This window comes from Diceros bicornis, chromosome 17 (genome assembly GCF_020826845.1).
Source record: "Diceros bicornis minor isolate mBicDic1 chromosome 17, mDicBic1.mat.cur, whole genome shotgun sequence".
Taxonomy (NCBI): Eukaryota; Metazoa; Chordata; class Mammalia; order Perissodactyla; family Rhinocerotidae; genus Diceros; species Diceros bicornis.
In genome coordinates this window covers 27,773,989-27,799,720 of record NC_080756.1, presented here as the reverse complement: position 1 = coordinate 27,799,720, position 25,732 = coordinate 27,773,989, and the positions used below count along the sequence as shown (strand labels likewise).

Sequence of the window (25,732 nt, the reverse complement as noted above, 5' to 3'; positions counted from 1 at the left end):
TTCATTTGAACTTGAACTTATGCATAGTAGGATGTTTAGACTGTGTAGTTATCATTTGTCACTATATAAAGTTATTAAAATATTATTGACTATATTCCCTATGCTGTACGTTACATTCCATGACTTATTTACCTTGTAACTGGAAGTTTGTACCTCTTAATCCCCTTCACCTATTTTGCCCATCCCCCTCAACCTCTCACCTCTCTGGTAACCACCAGTTTGTTTTCTGTATCTATGAGTCTGTTTCTGTTTTATTTGTTTTGTTTTTTAGTTTCCTTATATCAGTGAAATCATACGGTATTTGTCTCTCTCTGTCTGACTTAGCTCCCTTAGCATAATACCCTCTAGGTCCATCCATGGTGTCGCAAATGGCGAGGTTTCATTCTTTTTTATGGCTGAGTGATATGTTAGTGTATGTACATACCACATCTTTATCCATTCATCTATTGCTGGACACTTGGATTGCTTCCATACCTTGCCATTTACGTTTAAAGTAATTATTGATAGGTATGTACTTATTGCCATTTTATTGGTTGTTTTCTGATTATTTCTGTAGTTCTTTTTTGTTCCTTTCTTCTCTTCCATTGTGGTTTGATAGTTTTCTTTAGTGTTATGTTTGGGTTCCTTCCTTTTTATTTTCTGTGTATCTGTTGTAGGTTTTGGTTTGTGGGTGCCATGAGGTTTATATATATTGATCTCTATATATAGCAGTCTATTTTAAGATGATAGTCACTGTCAAACGCATTCTAAAAGCACTACATTTTTACTCTCCCCCAACGTTTTATGTTTTTGATGTTATATTTTATATCTTTTTATTTTGTGTATCCTTTAACTACCTACTGTAGTTACAGTTGATTTTACTAATTTTATCTTTTAACCTTCATACTAGCTTTTTAAGTGGCTGATCCATTGCCTTTACTAAATATTTGCCTTTATCAGTGAGATTTTTTTCTTTCTTAAATTTTCTTGTTTCTAATTATGGCCTTTTCTTTTCTGCTTAAAGAAGACCCTTTAACATTTCTTGTAAGGTCAGTTTAGCGGTGATGGAATCCGTCAGTTTTTGCTTGTCTGGGAAACTGTTTATCTCTTCTTTAATTCTGAATTATAACCCTACCAGGTAGAATATTCTTGGTTGTAAGTTTTTTCCTTTCATCACTTGAAATTTATCATGCCACTCTCTTCTGGTCTGTAAAGTTTCTGCCGAAAAATCAGCTGATGGCCTTATGGGGGTTTCCCTTGTATATGTCTTGTTGTTTTTCTCTTGCTACTTTTAAGATTCTCTCTTTAACTTTTGTCATTTTATTATAATATGTTTTGGTGAGGGTCTCTTTGGGTTCATCTTATTTGAGACTCTGTGCTTCCTGGACCTGGATGTCTGTTTCCTTCCCCAGGTTAGGGAAGTTTTCAGCCATTATTTTTTCAAATAGGTTTTCTGATCCCTTCTCTCTCTCTTCTTCTGGGACACCTATAGTGCGAATGTTAGTACTCGATGTTGTCCCAGCAGTCCTTTAGATGATCCTCATTTTTTAAAATTCTTTTTTCTTTTTGCTGTTCTCATTGGGTGATTTCTAGTATTTTTTCTTCTAGATCGCTGATCTGTTTTTCTGTATCAACTAATCTGCTACTGATTCCCTCTAGTGTATGTTTTTCATTTTAGTTATGACATTCTTCAGCTCTGATTGGTTCTTTCTTATATTTTCTAACTTTTTGTTAAAGTTCTCACTGTGTTACTTCATTGTTCTCCTGAGTTCAGTGAGCATCTTTTTTTTTATTTTTTGTGAGGAAGATCAGCCCTGAGCTAACATCTGTTGCAAATCCTCCTCTTTTTGCTGAGGAAGACTGGTCCTGGGATAACATCCGTGCCACCTTCCTCTACTTTATATGCGGAATGCCTGCCACAGCATGGCCTGATAAGCAGTGCGTCAGTGCATGCCTGGGATCCAAACCCTGGGCCGCTGCAGTGGAGCGCGCGCACTTTACCGCTACGCCACCAGGCTGGCCCCTCGGTGAGCATCTTTATGAGCATGACTTTGAAATCTTTAGCAGGTAAATTACTTATCTCCATTTCCTAGGGTTTTATCTTGTTTTTTTGTTTGGAACATATTCCTCTATGTCCTCATTTTGTTTGACTTTCTGTATTTGTTCCTATGAATTAGGCAAAACAGCTCTTTCTCTTGGTCTTGAAGGAGTGGTCCTATATAGAAGTGTCCCTTGTTTGGACTGTGTGTACCAGGTGGCTTTGGCAAGACAGCTGGAGCTGGAGTGGATGAAGGCTGGGGGTCCTGGTGTACCACACCAGGGCTGCCCTGGTGGGACAGTTGGAGCTGGAATGGGTACAAGCCGGGAGTTCCAGGGCGTACTGTGCCAGGGCTGCCTTGGCGAGAAAGCTGGAGCTGGAACGGGTGCAGGACGGGGGATTTTCCCAGAGTGCTGTGCTGGGGCTGCCTTGATGAGAGGGCTGAAGCTGGGGCTGATGTGGTGGGGGACACCTGCAGGGACAGCTGGAGCTGGTGTGGGCCAGGGACCACGGCGCATTGGAGTGTGCTCCCACCTGTGCTATCAAGATGAAGGAGGAACACAAAAAATGGCACTCGCTGGCACCTCCAGACCCCAGAGAGAGTTCCAGCAGTTCCCTGCTCGTTTGGCAGATGCTCTAGCATTGGCTAATGGATTTCCTTCCTGTATAGTGTAGGTGCCCTTTAAACTCCTGTTTTTCCACTGTGCCCCAGGGCAGGCAAGCCTGTGTGTGGGCCCCTCAGTAATATCCCTCTTTGCGGCAGGTCACTGTGTTGAGGTGGGGTTCTGTTGATACTGTGTTTCTGTCTCTCTTACCAGTCTTTATGTGGTCCCTCTATCATTTGTTGTGCAGAAGTTGTTCAATTAGCCCTCAGTTCTTCAGGAGGAATTGCTCTATATGTAGGTGTAGCTGCAGTGTGTCCATGGGAGGAGGTGAGTTTAGGGTCTTCCTATGCTGCCTTGGAGCCTCTCTCCTCCTAAATGTCGTCTTTTATTTGCTATTTTCCATCCATAAATATGGAGAAAGGTATCTATGGTCATTAGAAGTGTCTATGCTTGGGCCAGCTTCTTCTAGATCATCACACTTCCAGTGTAGAGTCCATGTCAACTAAAGTTACTCCCTAGAATAGCATCCCATAGTCTAATCCTTAGTAAGCATTTGTTGATGACAATGCTAAGTAAATGGAATTAAACATGTATAGCAGCACATCTTTGTTCTTCAGAGATTCATTGGCTTGGAGGAATCTCCAAAAATTCATTCAAAGTTAAAGACTCATTTGTTTTACATAGAACTCCTTGTATACTTAAGCATCACTACAGTAATTATGCTGACTCTTTATGCTTGCAAAATACAGCAAATATTTAAAATAAAACTAGTGTGAAATAAACATGTAAACTTTGTTGTCTTAGGAATTTTAACATTTTACATTGTGGGCTTTATTTTTGATATCACACTAGAAATACACTATTTTGCCATTAGCTGTCGTATTCCAATAAAATTATCTGATTTTTTTCAGTGTGTTTTTAAGAACATAACATTATCAGGGCCGGCCCAGTGGCATAGTGGACTCCTCTTCAGTGGCCCGGGGTTTGCGGGTTCGGATCCTGGGCACGGACCTATGCACCACTTATCAGGCCATGCTATGGCGGGATCCCATATAAAGTAGAGGAAGATGGGCACGGATGTTAGCCCAGGGCCAATCTGCCTCAGCAAAAAGAGGAGGATTGGCAACAGATGTTAGCTCAGGGCTAATCTTCATCACACACATACAAAAAGAAAAGAACAGAACATTATCTCAAGATCTGGAGTTTTGTTTTGGTTTTGCCTTTGACAAGTTACATGACCTTGGGCAAAACAGTCCCTCTGAGCCTGACTTCTCATCTGTAATATGAGGAAGTTGGGCCACAGCAGAAATTTTGAAAAACAACAAGAAAAATTTTTTTTTAGCAGCAGAATCCTTTTTGCAAAGAAATTTAAATCAGAACCCCAATAAATAAAAAAGATGAAAGTGAGGTTGCTCTGACTGAAGAAATTGTGTGCATGTGTGTGCATATGTAAGAGACTACATAGCCAAAAGCCCTAACCACAGGGCCTCTCACTTCTTCCTATCCCAAAAAACTCCCCATTTTGATCCCTTCTTTGGACCAAGTGGTCCATGAAGATCTTTAGAACCCTAACACTAATGGGAACCAATTTGAAAACCATAGGAATTAAAGGATACCCAAGTTTTCTTTCAACTCTAAAACATAGGTTCTAAATCCAAGGCTTTGGTGTTTTTATTCGTCATTCAAAATGCTTAGCAGAGACTGCAAAGAAAAGTCCCTTCTTTTTGAATTTTAATTTAAAAGGAGCCAATTGATCAAAATTGGACTCTTCAGGTATGAAATAGCCAAATTTAGGGATATTCAACATTTCCTTTGATTCTGTAAATACTGGATGACCTCTTCATAATTATCCTAGACCACTTCCCTAATTTATTTGTTTTTTTTTTATTTATAATGATATTACTTCATTCTTATAAGGTTGTTTTAATCATATCTATTTTAAATTTTTTATAGTCAATCTTAATGCATTACTTAAAATAACACTAACTTGAATATTAGATAATATTAGGAAATTAGTGTTAATTATGTTATGTGTCAAAGTGGTTTTGTGATTATGTAAGAGAATGGCCTCACTTTGTTGGAGATTTAATCTGATGTTTTGAAGAGTGATGTATGATGATATCAGTAATTTGTTTTTTAAGGATTCAGCAATAGACAGATAGTAGATAGAGAAAAGGGAAAATAGAGCTAGGTGGCTAGACCATTAGATAAACCAAATATGGCAAGAAGTTTACAATTGTTGAATCTAATTGGTTGCTATACAGGTGGCCGCTGTACATACTATTCTTTGTATTTTCTTATGTTTGAACATTTAAATAGTTAAAAAAATTAATAAATGAATAAAATAAATAACATGTTGTGTTCTTCCTGCTATGAGAAAGTACCCACTTTTACCTCTCAAACAGTAAACCTAAATCCAGTTGTTTGATCCATAAAGCACTACCTAGGAAACCTGGACTATATATTAACTATCGAACCTTCCACCAGTAGCTTAACTTAAAATCTCAAATTCATTATCTCTAAAATGGAAACCTTAACAGTAGCTCCCCAAGTATTATAAAAATTAAAGAGGAAAATGTATGTAAAATAGCTATCACATGGCCAGGCATTTAATAAATTAGTTCAGGTATTAGTCGGAGTTTAGTAGCAGTGGCCGCAGTGGCAGTAGCAATAGTAGAAGCAGTAATAGTTGTAATTATAGGAGTATTGTGTCCTCATCTGTAAAATATGGCTAAGAATAGTACCTATCTCATGGGGCTGTTGTTGAGAGTGAGTGAGTTTGCACGTGTCAAGCATTTATAACGGCACCTAGCGCCTACAAAACCCTTACTAAATATTTGCTGTTAGTCATGTTGGTGATGGTGGTGTTCAAGTTTGCAGTTGCATACTATGCATTTGCTATAGTTATTTCTTCTTTATCCTAACGAGCCAAAAGTAGAAAAGAAAAAAATTTTATTGTTTCATGGATTTAGCATGTATCATGTATATTTAATAATTTTTGCTGATAAGTTTCTAGAATATTCTTTTTAAAGGGTATGCTTTCCTCCCACCTTCTATGTCTGTCCCTTCACTCTCAACTTCAATGGAACAAGAGAGATATTTTTGTTGATATATGACCATTATGCTTTCTAAGCTTTATCTAGACTTGTACATACGGCACCGCTTATTTCTTTGTTCATCACGATTAATTAATTCGCTAATATAATTTAGTAATTCATATTTATTTGTACTGCAGAAATGATTTTGCAGAGTTAGTTTATGGGGGAGGGGGAAGGGAGGAATGGGAATTTATATTTTGGAAGGCTTTTGATTTAAACTTGGGAAATTTCTAAGTGGTAAACCACATATACACTTTGGAACATCCCTGAGCTTTGCTATCACAATTTCCAGTATGTGATTCAACTCTCCTCATATGAAGGGAAGCATTTTGTAATTCAGCCAAATTGTGGTTTTTAGTGAAAATATAGAGCATTCGTATCTAATTTGTGGCTAGAATGTGCTGAGGTCCATGATCTTTACTTGCTTTGTAAGCGTTCTGTCGACCACTGAGAACCTCAACTTCTCCTGAGGTATGGAAAGTGCTAGTACCATTTATAAAAACTTCAGGAAAGCTTTTATACATATACAACTATATTAGAAATGATATTGTATATTTTTCCTTTGCTTTCTTTCTGAGGCATTTCAGTGCCACACCTTCACCAAATATAGAGAAAATGAGAATAAATGTTCAAGATACTTATTATTGCTTTATACAAGTAGGGCTATCATTATCTACCTAAGGCCTAATGTTGAAAACAGAGCTGACTTTTAAAATGAGTTTAGCATTACATTTTTAGAATAGTCTAATTAAAAGTTTTTAAAGAGTTTATTCTGAAGATTCAATAAGATTCAATAAGTGTAAATTTAATATGATATTATGACATAAAATGGTTTATTTTTCATTACATGTGAAAAGTATAAAAAGCATGACCACATTATTCCTCTCAGAATAAAATGAATGAATATGTAAACTGAAATATGTTTCAAACTGAGAGTTTGGGGAAAAAAAGATAGCAATTTTATTAAGAAAAAAGAATATTAGGTCTACATCATAGAAATATTTTTAAAAGGGCAATTTTGGTGCCACAACTTGTTTATTTTATATTATTTTTCTGCCCTCAATTTTTTTTATTGCAAGGTTGATTAAAAAACATTTTAAATTTCTGAAGCATTTAATTTTTTTAATTCTAATCTAATCACATGTCTCATTGAAATAGTGGGAGTTTAACAACAGAATTATCTTTCAATTAGACACATGAAGCAACGAAAGTAGTGAGTTCACATAATGAAAGAATATAATAGAACTAAGTGCTTTTTATTTTTATGGAAAAATTATTCTTTCTCAAATATAGTTATGATCTTGTGTCATAATAGTTTGAAAGATTTTACTTAATATGTTCCTATTAATGAATATTTAGTGTCAAAGTGCAGTGATCTTGAGAATGCTAAAGCACATTAAAGCAGTCTGTTTTACAAATATATAATGTTTAAATTATTTTATTTTACTATAATTATTTTATATTATTTTATTTTTCTCACTAGAAGATTACCAAGAAATATTTACAATTAGCCTTATAACAGCTCAAGAAAAAATCTTTTATTATCTTCCCCATATACACAATTTTACTCCCTCCTTACCTCAAATATTTTTTAAATAGAATTATAAATAATAAAATAATATTTCTTTACCTCCTCTCTGAGATGAATTCTAACAAGTATAGTACGAGGAGTTAGACCAACTACAAAGTCGGGCACAGTCTCCAAGACCATCTTCACTTCTGAAATCAACTTCAAGTTTCAGGGGTTGCCAAAACCATCCTCAGTTTCAGTGTGCTAGAAGAGACTCACAAAACTCCCTGAAAGCTATTATATTCAGGGTTACAGTTTATTAAAGGAAAAGCACACAGATTAAAATCAGCCAAGAGAAGAAGTGCATAGGGCAGAGTCCAGGAGAAGTACCAAACACAGAGCTTCCATTGTTCTCTGTCTGTGGAGTCAAGATGCACTACTCTGTCAGCTTTGGTGTGTGGCAATATGCACAGAGTATTGCCAACCAGGGAAGCTTACTTGAGCTTTGGTGTCGAGATTTTTCTCAGGGCTTAATCATGATTGATTGATAGCCCAAAGAGTTAAACTCTAGGTTGACTGATATCGCATGACCCTAAGCTCCTACCCTAAATCACCATGATGGTCTTTCCAACATGACCAGCCTCTACTCTAAAACTATATAGGTGTGGCTGACTCCCACCCTAAATCACATTGTTAGATGACCCAGTACGACCCAAGATACCCAGGCAAAGAAAGATAGTATAGATTACCTTCCAGAAACTGAGGCAAAGAGCAGACCTCTCTTGGGGCAAGGCCAAATTCTTTTTTTTTTTCCTTAACAATGAAGGGCACTAGTACTTTTTTTTTTTTTTTCTAGAAAAGATTCGCCCTGAGCTAACATCTGTTGTCAATCTTCCTCTCTCTCTTTTTTTTACCCCACCCAAAACCCCAGTACATAGTTGTATATTCTACTTGTAAGTCCTTCTAGTTCTTTTATGTGAGCTGCTGCCGCAGCATGGCTACTGACAGAAGAGTGGTTGTGTTCCATGCCTGGGAACTGAACTGGGGCTGCCGAAGTTGAGCGAAGCGAACTTTAACCATTAGGCCATCAAGGCTGGCTCGAGGCCAAATTCTTTACAACACTTATGGGTGGCTGGAAAACTTAGAGGTTTCCATTTTCTTATATGTTAACTGCATTTTTTTCTCTATAAATTTGCACATTATTCCTAAAACTTTTATATTTCTTCATGAAATTAGTGTATAAATAATTTTAAATGTATTAATGAAGTTGATCTCATGTATATGAATATGTTCTCAATTCAGCTATTTTATCTTATAACATTATCATTATCTTACCTGAAAAAATCATATGAAATTATCAAAAGAATTTAATAAAAACGTTTTAGGTGATAGGTATTTATTAGTTCATTTATGCAATATTTATTTGTTGAATTCCTCCTTCATGTCAGATATTACATTAAGTAGTTTGTATGTAATAATAAATAAGACCTAGTCCCTCCCTCAAGGAATTAGAGTCTAATAGAAGAAATGAACAATTAAACAATTATAGTAGAAAGGGATGGTTACAATGAACATGTACAAAGGACAACCCCTAGCCCAGACTTTGGATTCCAGAGAAGAAAGGAGCATCTAAACTATGACTTGAAGTTAGCCAAATGATAGAAATGGGAGACCGGGGAATCCAGGCAATGCAAGTGATATGTACAAAGGTCTACAGGAAAGAGAACTCTTGGAAAAGGTAAGTTGCTCACAGCGGCTGGGGCACAGGAGGTCAGTGAGAGGGTAATCGGAGGAGGTAGCAAGAGAGTGCACTTCTTCCTGACACCAAAATAAGTCTTATTATGTGCTTAAGAAATGTTGTGATTGTCAGGCCGGCTCCGTGGCTTAGCGGTTAAGTGCGCGCACTCCACTGCTGGCGGCTGGGGTTCAGATCCCGGGCGCGCACCGACGCACCGCTTCTCCGGCCATGCTGAGGCCGTGTCCCACATACAGCAACTAGAAGGATGTGCAGCTATGACATACAACTATCTACTGGGGCTTTGGGGGGAAAATAAATAAATAAATAAAATCTTTAAAAAAAAAAAAAAAGAAATGTTGTGATTGTCATGGGCTATATGAACTTGCTAACCTAATTCTGCTTGTAGCTGAAAAGAAGTAAACATATATTATCTTAAGAGCAAATGCCAGAATTCTTGATAAGCAAGTTGACTAGTTCATTCAAACAATGCGTATTTAGTATTATTGTCTTCCTGGCACTGTGCTGCTCCTGCAGATACAACACATAGAGCTCATTGTATTCCTGGAATACAATGCTGAGCAAAACAGACATATTTCCTCCTCGCATAAAACTTACAGTCCTCCAGGGAGACCAACTTTAATCATATAAGGTAGAAATATGTATTGCAATTGAGATAGATAATATGAGATAAGATGCTATGACAAAATATAAGAAGAGAAAATGGAAAGACTTGCTTGAGGAAATGACTTGAACTGGTATCGGTGGAGGGAAGGTATGTGTTATTTAGGTGAAAGGGGTAAGGGGGTGGGGTATGAGGGGATCACATTCCAGGAGAGGAAAGACCATGGAGAGACAGAGATGGGAGAGAACAAGACGCATTTAAGGTCCTAAAAAGGGAATGTTTTTCTGAAGAGCAGAGTATAAGTAAAATGGTGGCACTAGAGGAGCTGGAATATTGGACCAAATCTAGAGAATGGACCAGGTTGGCCATTATGACACTTTGGGCTTTTATTCCAGGAAGGGGAAAATTTTTAAAGGTTTCAGTTTGTTTGTTTTTACAGTTGGGGTGATTTGATAATATTTGCATTTTTAAAAGGTAACTCTAGGTGCCAAGTGGAGAAAAGAATAAAGTGGGATGAGGTGGAGGTCATGACCAAATAGGATATAGTAGTTCAGTGAGAGATATTAGTAGCTTGGATAAGGGCAGAGGCAGTAGTGATGGAAAGGAATGGATAAATTCAAGAATTTATGATGGAATTATAAGGAAGTTGAGGAAGAGGAGGGGTTGAGAATGTCCTCAAAGTTTTTGGAAAGTGTGTTGTCACAGATGACCAGAAAAGTTGAGTGTTTTGGGAAGGAAGGTCAAATGCTATTAGGAAGTCAAGTAAGATGAGTTGAAGAAGTGGGAACCAGATTAGAATGGATTGAGGAGTCGAGGTGAAGAAATGGAAAAAACTAACAGCAGAAAGTAAGGTTTTGAGCAATAGGTATTGTCAGAGTCCAGGCAACCATCAAAGAACTAAGCAGCTTAATACAAGGAAAGAAAAATAATTCTTTGTTTCGAGAAGGGAGAAGAAAGAGATGGGAGTGGGAGTGAGTGCCAGCAAGATGGCAGGGCACTGGGAAAGGTGAAGGTCACTGAGAAATTCCTAGCAAAAATATAACCAATAGGACTTTTAAGAACAGAACCATGTAATGGATGATAATTTTTAGTGTTGGCTTGCCCTGCCTCGTGGGATACAACCAGTTCCATCACCTTCAATTCTTCAGTAACCTCACTTTACTAGGGAATACTTCTTGTGGTTTTATGATAAAGTAGAGAAAGGGCTGAATTTCTAGTCTGGGGCTCCTTGGTGTGTCAAAGAAATAGCAGACTAAGAGAACAGAAGAAAAGAGCTCCTTTTCCCCAGAAATTTGCAGAAATCTTGGAAACTGGATTTTTAGCCAATCTAGACCTCAAGGGACAGGAAGACCCCAACTGATATTAAATTGTATAACCTCTAGCTATGTTTTTATTGAGTGGCTGATATCAAGGAACTATGACGAGTTCTTTATCTAGAGATATCCGTATTCTATTACAACCAACTGAACCAATCTGCTCAGATTATAACTAGCCATTATTAACCTCATTAATCAAGCAAGGATTGCAAACCTAAACACTTTCCAAGACCAGCAGACGACATAAAATATGAAGGGACCACTGGTAGAAACTATGGTGAAGAGCATTCATTCCACATATAGTCATCAAAAATTGAAAATTTAAAAATTTGCAGGCCTAACATGTCACATAAATAATTCCCCTAACTATTATGTAAAACATTAACCTAACCATTAATTTTTCATCCTTTGATATATCTGGACATCTATGATTGGAATAGTAAATCAGTATCTTTGGTTCTCAGGAAAACCAAATGTTTATTTAAAAATTGAGTTTTCCAAATTTTTCTCTAAGTAATATTTTGGAGATAATGAGTATGGACTTTGGCATATTCCCACCACCAAACAAGCTGATCTTAAGTTAAATTACTTGGCTACTCTAAGTCTCACTTTTATCTTTAATAAAATGAACATAATAGGACCTATCTCAGAGGAAAAGAGTTGAATGAGATAATCTGTTTGCATAGCCCAGGACCTGGTACAGAATAGGCATTCAAGAAATATTAGCTATTTTTAGAAATTGCTTTAAGATGGTGCCTTATCATTCACAAGCAAAATTTCCCCAAGCCTCCTTCAAAATATACAGTGAATGCTCTTCTGAGCACTGGAAATAGAGCAATGAACAAAACAGAAATTCTTGCCAACATGGAGCTTATATTTTGGCAAAAAGAGATAGTGTAAGTAGAATTGTCCTTTTTGACAGTTTCTGCAAACTTTTAGTATCTTTCTAAAATGAACTGTGGCACATCTTGAAACTAATCAATTAGATAGGCTTGGCCAAACCAAGTTAATAATTCTTCCTAGCCGTGTAGTACTTATTTATCCTTATTGACATTTAGCACTAAGATTTTTAGACTTTAACATTTCTCTTTAAAAGATACCGAGGAAATAGTTTCATCCCTTGGTTTCTCTCAGTGTGGCCCTCTGATAATAGAAATAATAGAATGTTAAAGATGTTATAGCTAAAAAGGACCTTAAGTAATTAATTCACTCATTTTATTTTTCAGTTGAGATAACGGAAGCCCAGAGTGTAAGTAACCTGAGCAAAGATGTACGGTTAGCATATCTAAAACAGATGCCTTTTAATGGTGTTCATTTCGTTAGGGGGAAAATGTACCTCTTGTATCCTAAATGCCATATAATTGGTGGAAAATGTACTGATTTGAATGACTGCTGTTTTTGCTAACAGCTGGATTCCAATGGGGAACTGCTCATCCGGAATGCCCAGCTGAAACATGCCGGGAGATACACATGCACCGCTCAGACCATTGTGGACAATTCCTCAGCCTCAGCTGACCTTGTTGTGCGAGGTAAGAGTTTCAACAGCTCAAAATTACAAAACCAAAGGTATTTGACTTGCATAAATATGTATAATCTTCTGGTAACTCTGGCACATATTCTGATATATTTAGAGTCTTGATCCTTGAGAACAGCTTTTCACCCATGCCCAAGAATGATTTGTGCCAGACAATTAGTAAACAACATTGATTTTGTTTGTTTTACTAACTACATTTCTTCTAGAAGCTTATACCACATACCTCCCACTAAATGTTTATGCCTTTAAACTTAGTACTTACCAGAATTTCTCAGTTTCTGCTAATACTTTTAGTGTTTTGAGTTTAATGCTGTTTCCTTTTTTATTTTTTATTGAAAAAAGATACTGGTGCTGTTTACTATAACCCCAATTGTTACGTATGTATCACTATCATCTTAGAATAAAAAGTTAATTTATACAATTTATACATGTATCATTTTTCTAACGTTGCTGGTTTTTAGACCAGTACTTTTGTTCTTATAAATAATTGAGAATGTGCTGGGATACACACTTATCGAAAATACAACCCCTTTGCTACTGGCCTCTGCTGTATAGCTGTGAGGCCAGGTCAGAACGTGTCACATCATGTCTAAAATCATTCATCGGCTCTTCACTCATTGCCTACAGAGTGAAGATCATTCCTTTTAGCTAAGCACCCAAGAAGTTCCATGCATTGACCTCAGTCTATTTAGCTTTAATGTCTCATCACCAACTCCACTGTCTCACTAGTCCAAAAAATATCCTAGGATTTCTACCTCTGTTCCTTGGTTTACAGCGTTCCTTCTATGTCCTGTTCTCATTGTTTACTGCTCAAATCTTATCCATCCTTCATGGCTTGGCTCAAGGATTACCAAATTCATGAGTCCTTTCCTATGTCCTAAATATAAGGCCCTCTCTTCTAAACTTTCATAACAGTTACTCCTTTCTCGAGTGTGTTTTATAGCAATCTGTGCACATGAATTATCTTCTCTACTAAGTTGTGAAATTCACATAAGCATTTTTTAGTAATATTTAGTGAGCTGCAGAATTCAGTTGCCTAGTTTCTTAGCTCTCTTTTTCTCTCTCTTTCTCAGCATCAGGTTAAAATTTCTATTTTTTCACATTTCACCTACTAGAAATATTTGTTGACCATCATTTAATTGCACATTTTCAGTCAATTTTTGCACAGACAAATACTTAGTAAATAAGATGATATCTGTGATTTGTTTGTCTTAATACCCCTTCCAGATCCAGATCAATATAATTTCACTCAATCTCATGCACCTCCTGCATTTCCCTCCAGAGCAATAATAATATGGAGTCCCCAAGTCACCCTGGGAAAATGCTGAAAAGCCTTTTATTCCAATTTAATAAGTTATTCAATAGAGTAATAAGAAGTCTACGCAGTTTCTTATCCAAATGACCTTAGACATTCATTCCACACACCACTTATTGAAAATTAATAAAACTCCAAGGCTACAAAATGCTAAATCAAAGAAAGTTCATTTAGGTTCAGTATTCTCATTAAGAGTATTTTGTTATCTGGGATATCTGCTGTCTTTGAGAATTATCAGGGAGAGGGACTAGTTCACTGTTCTCTCTGGTCAGACCACTTAGCTGTTAAGCTATAGCCTATATATATATGTATTTAATTGCAATAGCCTATATATGTATTTAATTGCAATTGTTTGCATATTAAATAATTTAGCACTAATGTTACAATAGGGGTTATGTTAGAATGCACATACATCAGTGTCTTCATATAATTACGTCTTAGTAAACTCCCAGTGTTCAGAGAGAAGAGGAAGTTTTACAGATATAATCGAGAGTAATAGTAATATTATCCATACATCCTTAGGTTATTAATGATCATCATAACGTGTATTTTTTATGGAGGTAAAACCAACAAAAAGAAGCTATAGCAGGTATTATATAGAAATATGAAGTTTTTTTTCTAAAGCCTTTTAGTCACCAGAAAAATACCTTAAAGCAAATGAACCTGGGAAGTGTACTCAGTAGAAATATTATACAGCACTTTAAGTCCCTTCCCTCTAGCAAGATGTTAATAAAATGATCCAAGTAGATGAAAAGTATTGCTTAGCACTGTTTTCAGTCATAATCATTCTGCAAACTTTGTTTCTAATAATATAAAAGGTATTCATTTTATATCAAGAGAAATTTGCAATTAAAATAGTCAAATGCATTTCTGCATAGCTTGCATCAAAATGTATATGAAGTAGACCTTCAAATATACTTTGTGTATTTAAACCATGGGATATAAAAATTAAGTAGTTTTCTTTATTTCTTATAATAATGATGAGTAACATATAAGAAGATGTACCATGCCTTAAATAATATTACTATTGGTCCATTTAACCACTTAGTTATGTTTTTTCATCTAGTTCAGGAAATTATAACCTGGAGTCCATGGATAGGCTTCAAGGCGTCCATGAACCTCCTGAAGTTGTATGTAAAATTCCATGTGTATGAGCATTTTCCTAGGAAGAGTATTTATAATTTTTATCAGATTTCCATAGCCAGCAATGGCCCAAAAGGCCGTTTTTGGCTACAAGGTTAAAAAGCTTAATCTATTATTCTTTTTTTATCATTTAGGTCAAGACTCTCTAAAAAGAGAAACTAAAAGATGATAATTCATTTCATACTAGTAAAAAAACTAATAAATTTCATGTAGTAAAGTCTAATAGCACATTTAGATTGTGAATTACTTTAGAAAAATTCAATTTTCACTCAACGCCTCAAGAATATACCTGTTTCTCAAGGCATATTAAACATGTTATATATTAAAGATGTTAGACCTCTATAAGAACTTGCCAGATTTGAGATGAACTATTTCTAATTCATATTCAGATATCAATGATCTGAACTACAGATTCTGAAATTAGTGCTATGAGAGGAACAGTGAACAGAGTAGAGGGGAAAGTAATTTCTTCTGATGATCACTAAGAAATATTTTGACAATAAAGCTAGTTTACTGCATAAACTATTATGAAGCCTATCAGAAAGCTAAAACAAAAGTAGAAATATTCAGACATAATTTAGGCATAACTTAGACAATCATTTAGCCTATGTTACCTTGAGGGAAATTAATATATAGTGAAAATTGTTGTGCTCTCCATATCCTCTGTATATGTGTGTGTGTGTGTGCGTATGTGTGTGTGTGTGTACACATTTATAGTCATGGATGGGTGAGTGTGAGTATATGCATAAAGCTTGATGGAATTAATTTGTATGAGAGAGAAAAATGTATTTTAGGCTTATGCCTTTTATCGTTATTTTAAATTGAGTTTAGAATGGAGGCTGTAAATTAGTTAAATCTGAGTGCTTCTAAATATAAAACTGAAATTAAATATAGGAAAAATACGGCCGAAGGAAAGTGTAACATTGGATCTGATTTCATGGAGCTTTTTCCCCAGAGAAAACTTACTCCTCTTTTTATCTGTTTAATGTGTGGTGGGACTGAGAAATAAGGAAGACAATAGCAATTGTTGTCAACCAAAAACAGTTTACAGAAAATGGCCCAGTAATCAGATACAAGCTATTGTCTTTTTGTAACAGCCATAAATGTTTACTTGCAAAAAGCTTTAGCACTTCAATTTATTTACCCACTAACTGAGTCCACAGATGCTCAAGGAGAAGAGACCATAAAAGTGGCACGCACTGTCTGTTTCTCCAATTATGTGAACAATTTCAAATCAAGAGGTCATATTGGCCGTGTAATTTTCACTTTAGATTTCCAAAGCTGCCTTTTATATTAGTTCTATCCTTTCAGTTTGGAAATATTTCTGCTAGTCTTTCTACAGTATAGAGATTATTTTTGCAAAAAGTAACCTTTATTCAAACCATATTGTCCTGGAAGCCCAATATATAGAATTCAAGCTGCACTGATTGAAAGAAGTCAAAACTATTTATTATCATCTGGCAATACGTTGATTCACTGCTCTAAAATCTCTTTCACTAAAAGTACCAACAATTTTAGATAAATCAATAAACATTCTTCCTCACAGCCCCGGCAAAGGCAAAAGACTACCTTCTCTGAAATAGCAAGGCTTCAACTCAGCCCCCTCAGGATTCCACCAAATTTAGATGAATCAAATATGAAATTATGCAAAAAATGACAAACAAGCCCATGATGAAAGAGAATTGGGGGGGGAGGGTGAACAAAACAATAGAATTAGATACTCTAATAGTACTTCATATACTCTAATCATCAGAATAAGAACAAAAATAATCATGCCAAAACCTTTAAATAGATAAGAGAGGAAATGGTAAAAATGAGGTGGAAATAAGATACTATAAAAATGAGGCAGTTTGGGGGGAAAAAAGAAGAATACCTATAAATGATAAACATAATTGTTAAAAATAAAAAATCAATAGATGGGTTAAACAACAATTAGAGACAGATTAGGAAAAGATAAGAGACCTAAAAGATACATATGGGGAAATTACCATATTTCAGCACAGAAAAACAAAGACAGATTATGAAAAAAAGATTATGACATTAAGGATGTAATGGGAAAGTAATATTTGTCAAATTGGATTGCCAGAATAAATATTAGAGAAAGAAGGAGAGAAACAATTTTCAAAAGATAATGACTACAAATTTGGGGGAATTAGTGACAAACATGACTCCTCATTTTCAAGAATGATGATGAAACACAAGAAAAATTAATAAAAATAAATAAATAAAGCTGCAGAACATTCAAGACACATAGAAGATTATAAGAACAGCAAGAGTGAAAAATACATTTTTTTTGCAAAGGCAGAGCAATACACCGACAGCGGACTGCTCAGCAGCAACAGTAAAAGTCACAAGGTAATTGAGGAAGCCAGACTTCAACATGGCCCCCAATGAGCCTCGCTTTCTGGTATACCAACCCTTGTGTAATCCCTCTCACTCTTGGTCTATGTGCCAGCAGAGGTGACAGTGCTGACCACTGTCATAGATCACATTGCTGCTTCTGCTGTGGTTTTTGGAACTCTCAATCACGAGGAAGCCAGCTGCCATGTCATGAGGATGTTTCAGCAGTCTCTTAGAGAAGCCTACATGAGGAGGAAATGAGGCCTTCTATGATAACCAGCACTGACTTCCCAGTCATTTGAGAGAGCCATCTAGAGAGCATATTCTTCATCCTGGAGCAGATCCTCCAGCCAAGCTTTCAGATGACTGTTGCCTTGACCAACATCTTGATTATAACTTTCATGAGAGTCCCTGATCGAGAACTGTAGATAACCAATACAACCATGGAATAATGTCTTCAACGTGCGGAAAGAAAAATAACCGTCCACCAAGAAGTGTATATCCAGACAAATTATCACTTCATAATGAGGAAAAAATAAACTTATATTCAGGCAAACAGAAACAAAGTTCATCCCCCGAGAGACTCTTATGTCCAAAGGAATGTCTAATGGCTAAATTTCAGGAAGAAGGAAAATAATCCCAGAATAAAGTTCTGAGATGTCAAAAAGCCTGGTGAGCAAAGAAACCAGTAAACATATGGATGTGTCTAAGCAAACTGAGCTAAATCAGACTTCAGAGTATGCTGTGGTTGGGTTTGAAGACTGGGGAGAATGATAAGTTGCCCTCTGATCAAGTTGGTAGCTGTTTTTACTTCAGGTTTCTATTAAAATCACAAATCAGGCATGTATCGGTATGTATGTGTGTATATGCATATGTGTGTGTGCATATTTTATATGGTCAAATGTAGCAAATGCATGAAAATGATCATCATGAAATATAGCGGAGTGGTTACCTCGGGTTGGAGACAGGAGGGAGGAGGATATAATGAAGAAGGGAGAAAGCCCACAAGAGGCTACGTCTGTATAAGTAACATTCTATTTCTTAAGCAGAGTGGTTAGGACGTAGGTAGCCATTTCTTAATTTTTATAGATTTCTCTAAATGTTAAATATTTCTTAATAAATGTAATTTAATGAAAGGCAGTCACAGAGTCACCTGCCATCTTCCATTTCCTCACCACCAACCTTCTCAGCAAAGATTCATGAAAAATCTTTGTGCAACCTCTGGGCAGAGTTTCCAAACTTGGCTGTACAGCAGATTTACCACTATGATTATTTTAAAATACATAATTCTAAATCCCCCTTTGGAAGTTTCTGAATTAAAAGCTCTGGGATGGATTTACTTAAGCCAGATTAAAGATTGGCCTGGTGAACCGTGATACATCAGCACTGGACACAGAAAATGACCCATAAAAATATGCTCAACTGATTTTTAACAAGGATGCAAAAGTAATTCAGTGGAAGAAGGATAGTCTTTTATATAAACGATTCTGGAACAATTGGGCATTCATAGACAAAAAAAAAAAGAACCTTGGCCTAAATCTCAAATGTTATACAAAATTAACTTGAAATAGAACATGGAATTAAATGTAAAATGTAAAACTATGAACTTTTAGGAAAAAAATTATAGGTGAAAATCTTCAGCACCTAGGGCTAGGTGAAGAGTTCTTAGACCTGACGCAAAAAGCATAATGAATAAAATGAAAAAGTGATAAACTGGACCTCATCAAAATTAAAAACTATTGCTTTGTGAAAGTCCCGATGAAGATTATGAAAAGACAAGCTACAGACTGGGAGAAAATGTTTGCAAATCACAAATCCAACAAAAGATTTGTATGTAGAATATATAAAGAACTCTCAAAATTCAAAATAAAATAATCAAGTATGAAAAAGGATAAAAGACGTGAATAGACATTTCATTGAAGATGATATACAAATGGCAAGTAAACACATAAAAAATGTTGAACATCATTAGTCATTAGGGAAATGCACATTTAAAACCACAATGATATATCGCTACATACCTAACAGAATGGCTAAACTGGAAAAAAAAATAGTGATGCAGAGAAATGGAGTCACTCACACATTGCTGGTGAAAATGTAAAATGGGACATCCACTCTGGAAAGAGTATGGTAGTTTCTAAACATATGCTTATCATACGACCCGGTATTTGCACTCTTGGGCATTTATATCCGAGACATAAAAACTTATGTTCACATAAAAATATATACACAAATGTTTATAGCAGCTTTATTCATAATAGCCAAAAATTGGAAACAACCCAAATGCCTTTCAACAGGTGAATGGTTAAACAAACTGTGGTATATCAGTACCATGGACTACTATTCAGCAATAAAAGAGGAATGATCTACTGATACACACAACTTGGATGTATCTGAAAGGAATGACACTGAGCGAAAAAAGCCAATCTCAGAAGGTTATATACTATATGATTCCATTTATATGGCATTCATGAAATGACAAAATTATAGAGATAGAGAATAGATTAATCGTTGTCATGGGTTAGGGAGGGCAGTGGAGGGGAAATAGCTGTAGCCGTAAAAGGGTACCATGGGGGATCCTTAAAATCAAATTGTTCTGCATCTTAACTGTGGTGTGGTCCCACAAGTCTACACATGTGATAAAACTAAAAGTTGTTTAGAACTAAACAAACACACAGACACACAAATGAATGCACATAAAACTAGTGAAATCTGAATTAGCTTGGTGGATTATATGAATGTTAATTTTCTGGCTGTGTTATCGTACCTTAGTTATGTGAAATGTTATGGTGAGGAGATGAGTGAAGGATATACAGGACCTCCCTGTATTATTTTTCACAATTGCATGTGAATCTACAATTATCTCAAAATAAAAATTTTAAAAAATCACCAGACATAAAATACACTGAAAATATAAAGAAAATATGTACTTATGGGCTCTTTTTTCAAGGATAGTATAATACGATTAGAAGGCATGGAGTATGGCACACCCAGAGATAATGTTTGAGCAAGTGATGGCCACTAAACAGCCTTAGAAGGAAGTAGGTCCAGTTAACCTCCAGATCTGAGAAAGACCAAGTGGGACTTGCAGCTATGGGACCAGAGTTGGATTATTGAAGACAATAGAGGAAAGTATGTACTGTGCTTCCTTCCCCAGAACCCTCCTTCACTCTTTTTTTCCCTATGCATTTCTATCTCTCCTTTAAATAAATTTTGAATATATTTTTAGAGAATATCATTATGATGGGCATCAAATTAATAGCATTCCAAAGTGAGCGATTGTTTAAACCTGGTTTGAGCTGGTAATCTCTATTTTTAATAAGGCCCTAAGATGATTGTGACGAAGTGTTCTCTAACTGGTGTTTTTTGTTTTGTGTGTTTTTTTTTGTGTGTGTGAGGAAGATCAGCCCTGAGCTAACATCCATGCCAATCCTCCTCTTTTTGCTGAGGAAGACCAGCTCTGATCTAACATCTATTGCCAATCCTCCTCCCTTTCTTTTCCCCAAAGCCCCAGTAGATAGCTGTATGTCATAGTTGCACATCCTTCTAGTTGCTGTATGTGGGACGTGGCTTCAGCATGGCCGGAGAAGCAGTGCATCGGTAAGAACCCGGAATCCGAACCCGGGCCGACAGTATCAGAGCGCGCGCACTTAACCGCTAACCCACGGGGCCGGTCATCTAACTGGTGTTTAGAAATTATTATTCTAGGGAATCCATGGAAAGTAGTTTGCAAGTCATATTGTTTTGTTTATAAAATATATTTTTAGGATAAGTTACTTTAGCATGGTGTTTCAAAAAGATAGTAAGGACCTCTTTTTCTCCAGTTTGTCCTGTGCAAACCAAATAGAAGTCAATCAGCAGACAATTGAAAAACTGATATTAATGTTTTGCTAGAAGTCACAGAAGGGAGATCTGACAAAATGTCGGGAGTGACATGGGAATGAGGAAGGTGGCCCATGTGGGGAGGAAGGAGTTGACGCCATGATTTTTCCCTCACCCTATTCATCATTTTCGCCAGCTAAACTTAAGCAGTAAGTTACATTAAGTAAGATAGTTAGTTTCAAAAGTTATTTATAGTTAATCACAGAACCCTTCAACCTGACTATGTATCAACAGTAAGGAAAAAACAAAAGCAAAATAACCATGAAACATTCCCCAGCTACAGAACTAATATAAAAGTTAACTTTACAAGATATTATAATGCCATTCTTAGTATTATGACATTTAAAGTTGTTTATAAAAGATTTTAGTGAAAGATTTTTTTCTATCAAGAGAGCATATATTGACATCAATTTAAAATAATGTTGTGTCAATGAAAGAGGTAATTTCAGAATCTACTTTTTAAAACAGATGTGTGTCTAATATAGCCAAAGGGATTTAGAACTCAAACCACTATAAATTGCTTAATATTTAAAAGACCTTTATAGTTTAAAACTATTCTTAGTTAAAAAACAAAAAAAGAACCAGCTATCAGACTTCAAATGTTTTTAAGCTTCTTATGTAAAAAGGCAAATTAAGAGGAGTGATACAAATTTCTTTTTTTGTTGTTGTTGTAGTAAATGTTCTACTTCTGAGGTCCCATAAAAGTGTAGTCCAGGTTACTTCATTAAGTTTTGACACATGTGAACAGCCCTGTAGGAATGTTCTTTAGCAAAAGACATTTCTGGAGGGCTTAAAGCTCTTCAGCTAAAAACGTGTCATACGAGGGAACGGTTTTTCAGGATTTATTCGGCAGCACTTGTGGAAACATTTATGCAGCTTGCCAAATCTAAATTCTCTTTCATGAGTGCACTATTGGACAACATTCAAAAATGGACCATAAAATTAGGCCACAAAAGCAAGAAATTAGGCTTTGACATCCATGTTTTGCCACTCTCCATGGCATTTCTGCTGTATTATAAATGTTCCTTGGCAATGCTACTGGCTCTTAGGAAGATCTTCCTGACACCTGGCTGAACGTAATGATTACCACTAAAATTGCCAAAATAGAAAATGCAATCATGAGTATACTTTTCAGATCCTCCCTTTTCTACCTCTTATATGCTGTATTAAATGAAATTTCTTAATGCCAGATTAAGTTTAAAAACAAACAAAAGAAAAAAGATTTTAACTATCTGAAACTTTTCTTTTGGTCTGATTCGCAAGCTAACATAATGCTATGTGAAATTTGAAAATGTTTTGGAAAAAGAGTAACTGAAGTTAAAGCAGATAATACAAAACATGTAAATCATTGTATCTCCAGATCAAGTTTATATTGTTTATACTGTTATATTAGAAGCTTATATTCATATTTTTTATGTAGATTTTTATTTAGATGGGAACAGTGTATGTGTGTGTGTGTATGAAGCTTTCCACTTTATTTCTAAGGCCAAAATGCAGTTGCAGAATGGAAATGGATATAAGTTAGACGTCATCTTTCTTTGATGTAATCCATTGAAGTTTTTATTACTTGGCCAAATGACATGGTTACCAGATTCTTTCTTAAGGAGATCATTTTGGTTGATGACTAACCGACTTTTAAATCCTGTGTTGGATAAGTTAAGGTAACATAGCCAAATAAATAACCTGATGGAAGTTGTCAATACATTTTTCAGTCTTAATAATATTGCTATATTTTAAACCATCATAATGATTGGCTAATGGTCTTTTCTACAGAAACCAGTCTTGAGTATTTATTACTCCCAGCTGTTCTATATTAGCAGCGTACATATCCAGAGCATACCTCTCTTCGCTGTCCAGGCAAAATTATTTTTGAATCGTTTTCTTGGAAATGTTCCAGATTAATTAGTACTCTTTCTTTGAAAAATATGGAAACATTTTCTTGGTCCTATTATTGGCAAATCATGCATTAATTACATCTTTTCCTTCCAACTTCTTCACAGCAGCTCTAGGAAATCTCTGCATTTATGTTCAAATTTGAATATATAATTTAAAATCTAGAGTTATTCCTAGAAGTCATCGAGACAATTTCTACTGCTTCATTTTACAAATGTGGACTCTGAAAGAGCCCTGCCCTGTATTACCCATCTACTTCGTGACAATCATCTTGGAACCCCAGGCCAGTTTTCTCATTGTACTAGAATTCTGCCAGACAATGTGAATAAATAAAATCTATAACTAATTTCTAAAACTTCTATAGCTAATATTTTAAAACTTTAAAACCTAGAACTTTCTATAGTTAATTTGGTATAGTACCAGAGAGATTACCAAGTCTGTTCTAGAATTGCTTCTACTGAGTAGTAAAAAGTTAATGATCGCAGCTTCTGCTCTTTCCTCTTTCCCTTCCCATTGTCTGGCATATGCTAACAAAGAGTAGTTTCATTTTTAAAACATTGTAGGAAAAGATAAACCCAAAGAAATTCATTTAAAAAAGGTTAAATTACTAACTCTTGGATTATTTAGAGTTCTGTTTGTATGGCTAACTCAGGGACCTGGGATATTAGGGAAGGCAAAAGGACAGAGAGTCTGTCATCATGGTAAAAGTTTGTGGAACTCTTGGTGCTAAGTCAGGATTTAGATGTCTGTGGTATCTGGCGTAAATATTCACGTATTCAAGCATTCCTATATTCAAATTATTATTAAATAAGGAAATGTGGATTTATTTTTAAAATTATTATTAAGGCATGGCATACCTAAAGTAATTCAAAAGGACTTTTAAGTTAATCAATTTAATCACTGTAAAATTAGGAAGAACAGACAAAAAGGTTTCATGTAGTATACACACCAAGTTAGACAGGCATACCTTACCCCGTTCCACACGCACACATTCATGTGAAGAGATCCAGAAAAGAGACGTGATTATATAGGCATCATAGTCAAATCAAAGAGAATAGCTGAGGTAGTTTTTCAAGTATTTGGGTCAGAAAAACACACATTTACCTCAGATACTTGGATAATTGCCTCTGCTTTCCACTTACTTTGGCCAAGAAAGTTTGCCACAGAGACAGACTGAAGATTCCAGCTCATCAGCCCCTGTAGGACCGAGATGGGAAAATGGCCCTTGCTGCCCACACTGGCTGGAACAATGACTGACTGGGCGCCATTCTGAGGTATCCTGACCCTACTTGGCACTAAATGACAGTGATACATCTATTAATACAGAAGCCTGCCCAGAAATTAAGTATTCTTCTTTCCATTGAGAATCAACAAATTCAAAAGCTACTAGCGGCCAGTTCTCCATAACTGTTATGCGCTAAAGCTGAAATAATGGGCTGAAATGTGTATCTGTTTTTAATAAATACAGAATTTAGAAAGTAGCTTGTTTTAAAGTTATAACTTATTAGTAGTTCTAGTTTTTAAAAGCTCTAGTAAAAATAACAGCTTTGCCATTTACTACTGAAGTTATAAACACGTTGATTTCAAATTGTATTTCTCAGTGTAAGTTCAATGTAAATTCAAGGAAATTTTCAAATATATCAACAAAGTATGTAATTCATTCAGAATGAGTCACACTCTTTTAAGCTTTAAGATGAGTCTTGAAAATGATCTAATTTAACACTTCATTTTACAATTCAAAAATTAAAACGTAACGGTGTAAGGGTTATAAACTAGTAGATGACACTATTAAAGCATGCACTGGTGTAAATTTAGATTACTTTTCTTTTTCCTCACTGGACTACTGTGAGAGAAGTTTCCTTGGAGGATTTCTTTTCCTCTTCTTCAATTAATTGCTTCTGACTCTCTTTGTCTTATAATCAAATTGGTCAGCTTTTGGAAAACTGGAATTTATTCTTTGCTACACAGTTGGTCTGTATCCATGGCTCTCTTAAAAAATAATCAGCAAACTTGCTGCTCCTCACTCTGATTCCAGAAGAGAAAGCAGAGACGCCCTACAGAACTTAATACGTGGGGTATGGTTTTAGATGCTCCACTTCAGTGCTCCATCATAGACTTTATACATCAGTGTATGTTTACCAGGCAGTGATGCCAAATTAAGCTGACAATTATGCAATTATGTCAAATTACAAGAGCAGTACAGATGATCAGTGATATCCAAAAGTCTTTATGAACATAAATAAATGGTAATTAGTTCATATTTTAAAAATAATTTCAATTTATGTTGGCAAAATATTATGTTTGCAACCAATCTTTATGCTTTGAAAATACATTTATGAATATAAAATAAAAAATGAAGATATATAATTATATAATTTAATGTATAATATATGAGATAAAATATTATATAGTATATATTATAAGAAAATGCATATTATATCATGTATTTATTATATTATATAAGGATATATAATATTTATTGAAGGCTTATTATTCACCAGGCACTATATTAAAATACAGATACTATTATTATCCCCATTTTACACGTAAGGAAATTGAGTCCCAGTGAGGCTAAGACCTAATACATAGAAGAGCAAGATTTGAATCCAGTCAGTCTGCCTTCAGATATAACACTCAGCTCATTGCTTTAACACAATATAACCAAACACTAATTCAGATGTATTCAATGAGATAAAATAGTCAATGTGGAAAAATTTAA

The 25,732-nt window shown here is 35.5% G+C and overlaps 1 protein-coding gene across 2 annotated transcripts in view; it reads left to right on the top strand.

Moving 5' to 3' along the window:
* CNTN1 (contactin 1) overlaps positions 1-25,732 on the top strand; it is a 347,630-nt gene that overhangs the window by 243,921 nt on the left and 77,977 nt on the right. For both annotated transcript variants that reach the window (XM_058558501.1, XM_058558502.1), the window contains one exon: positions 12,315-12,435. In XM_058558501.1, the coding sequence (XP_058414484.1) occupies positions 12,315-12,435 (121 nt within the window). The remainder of the gene's footprint in view (positions 1-12,314; positions 12,436-25,732) is intronic.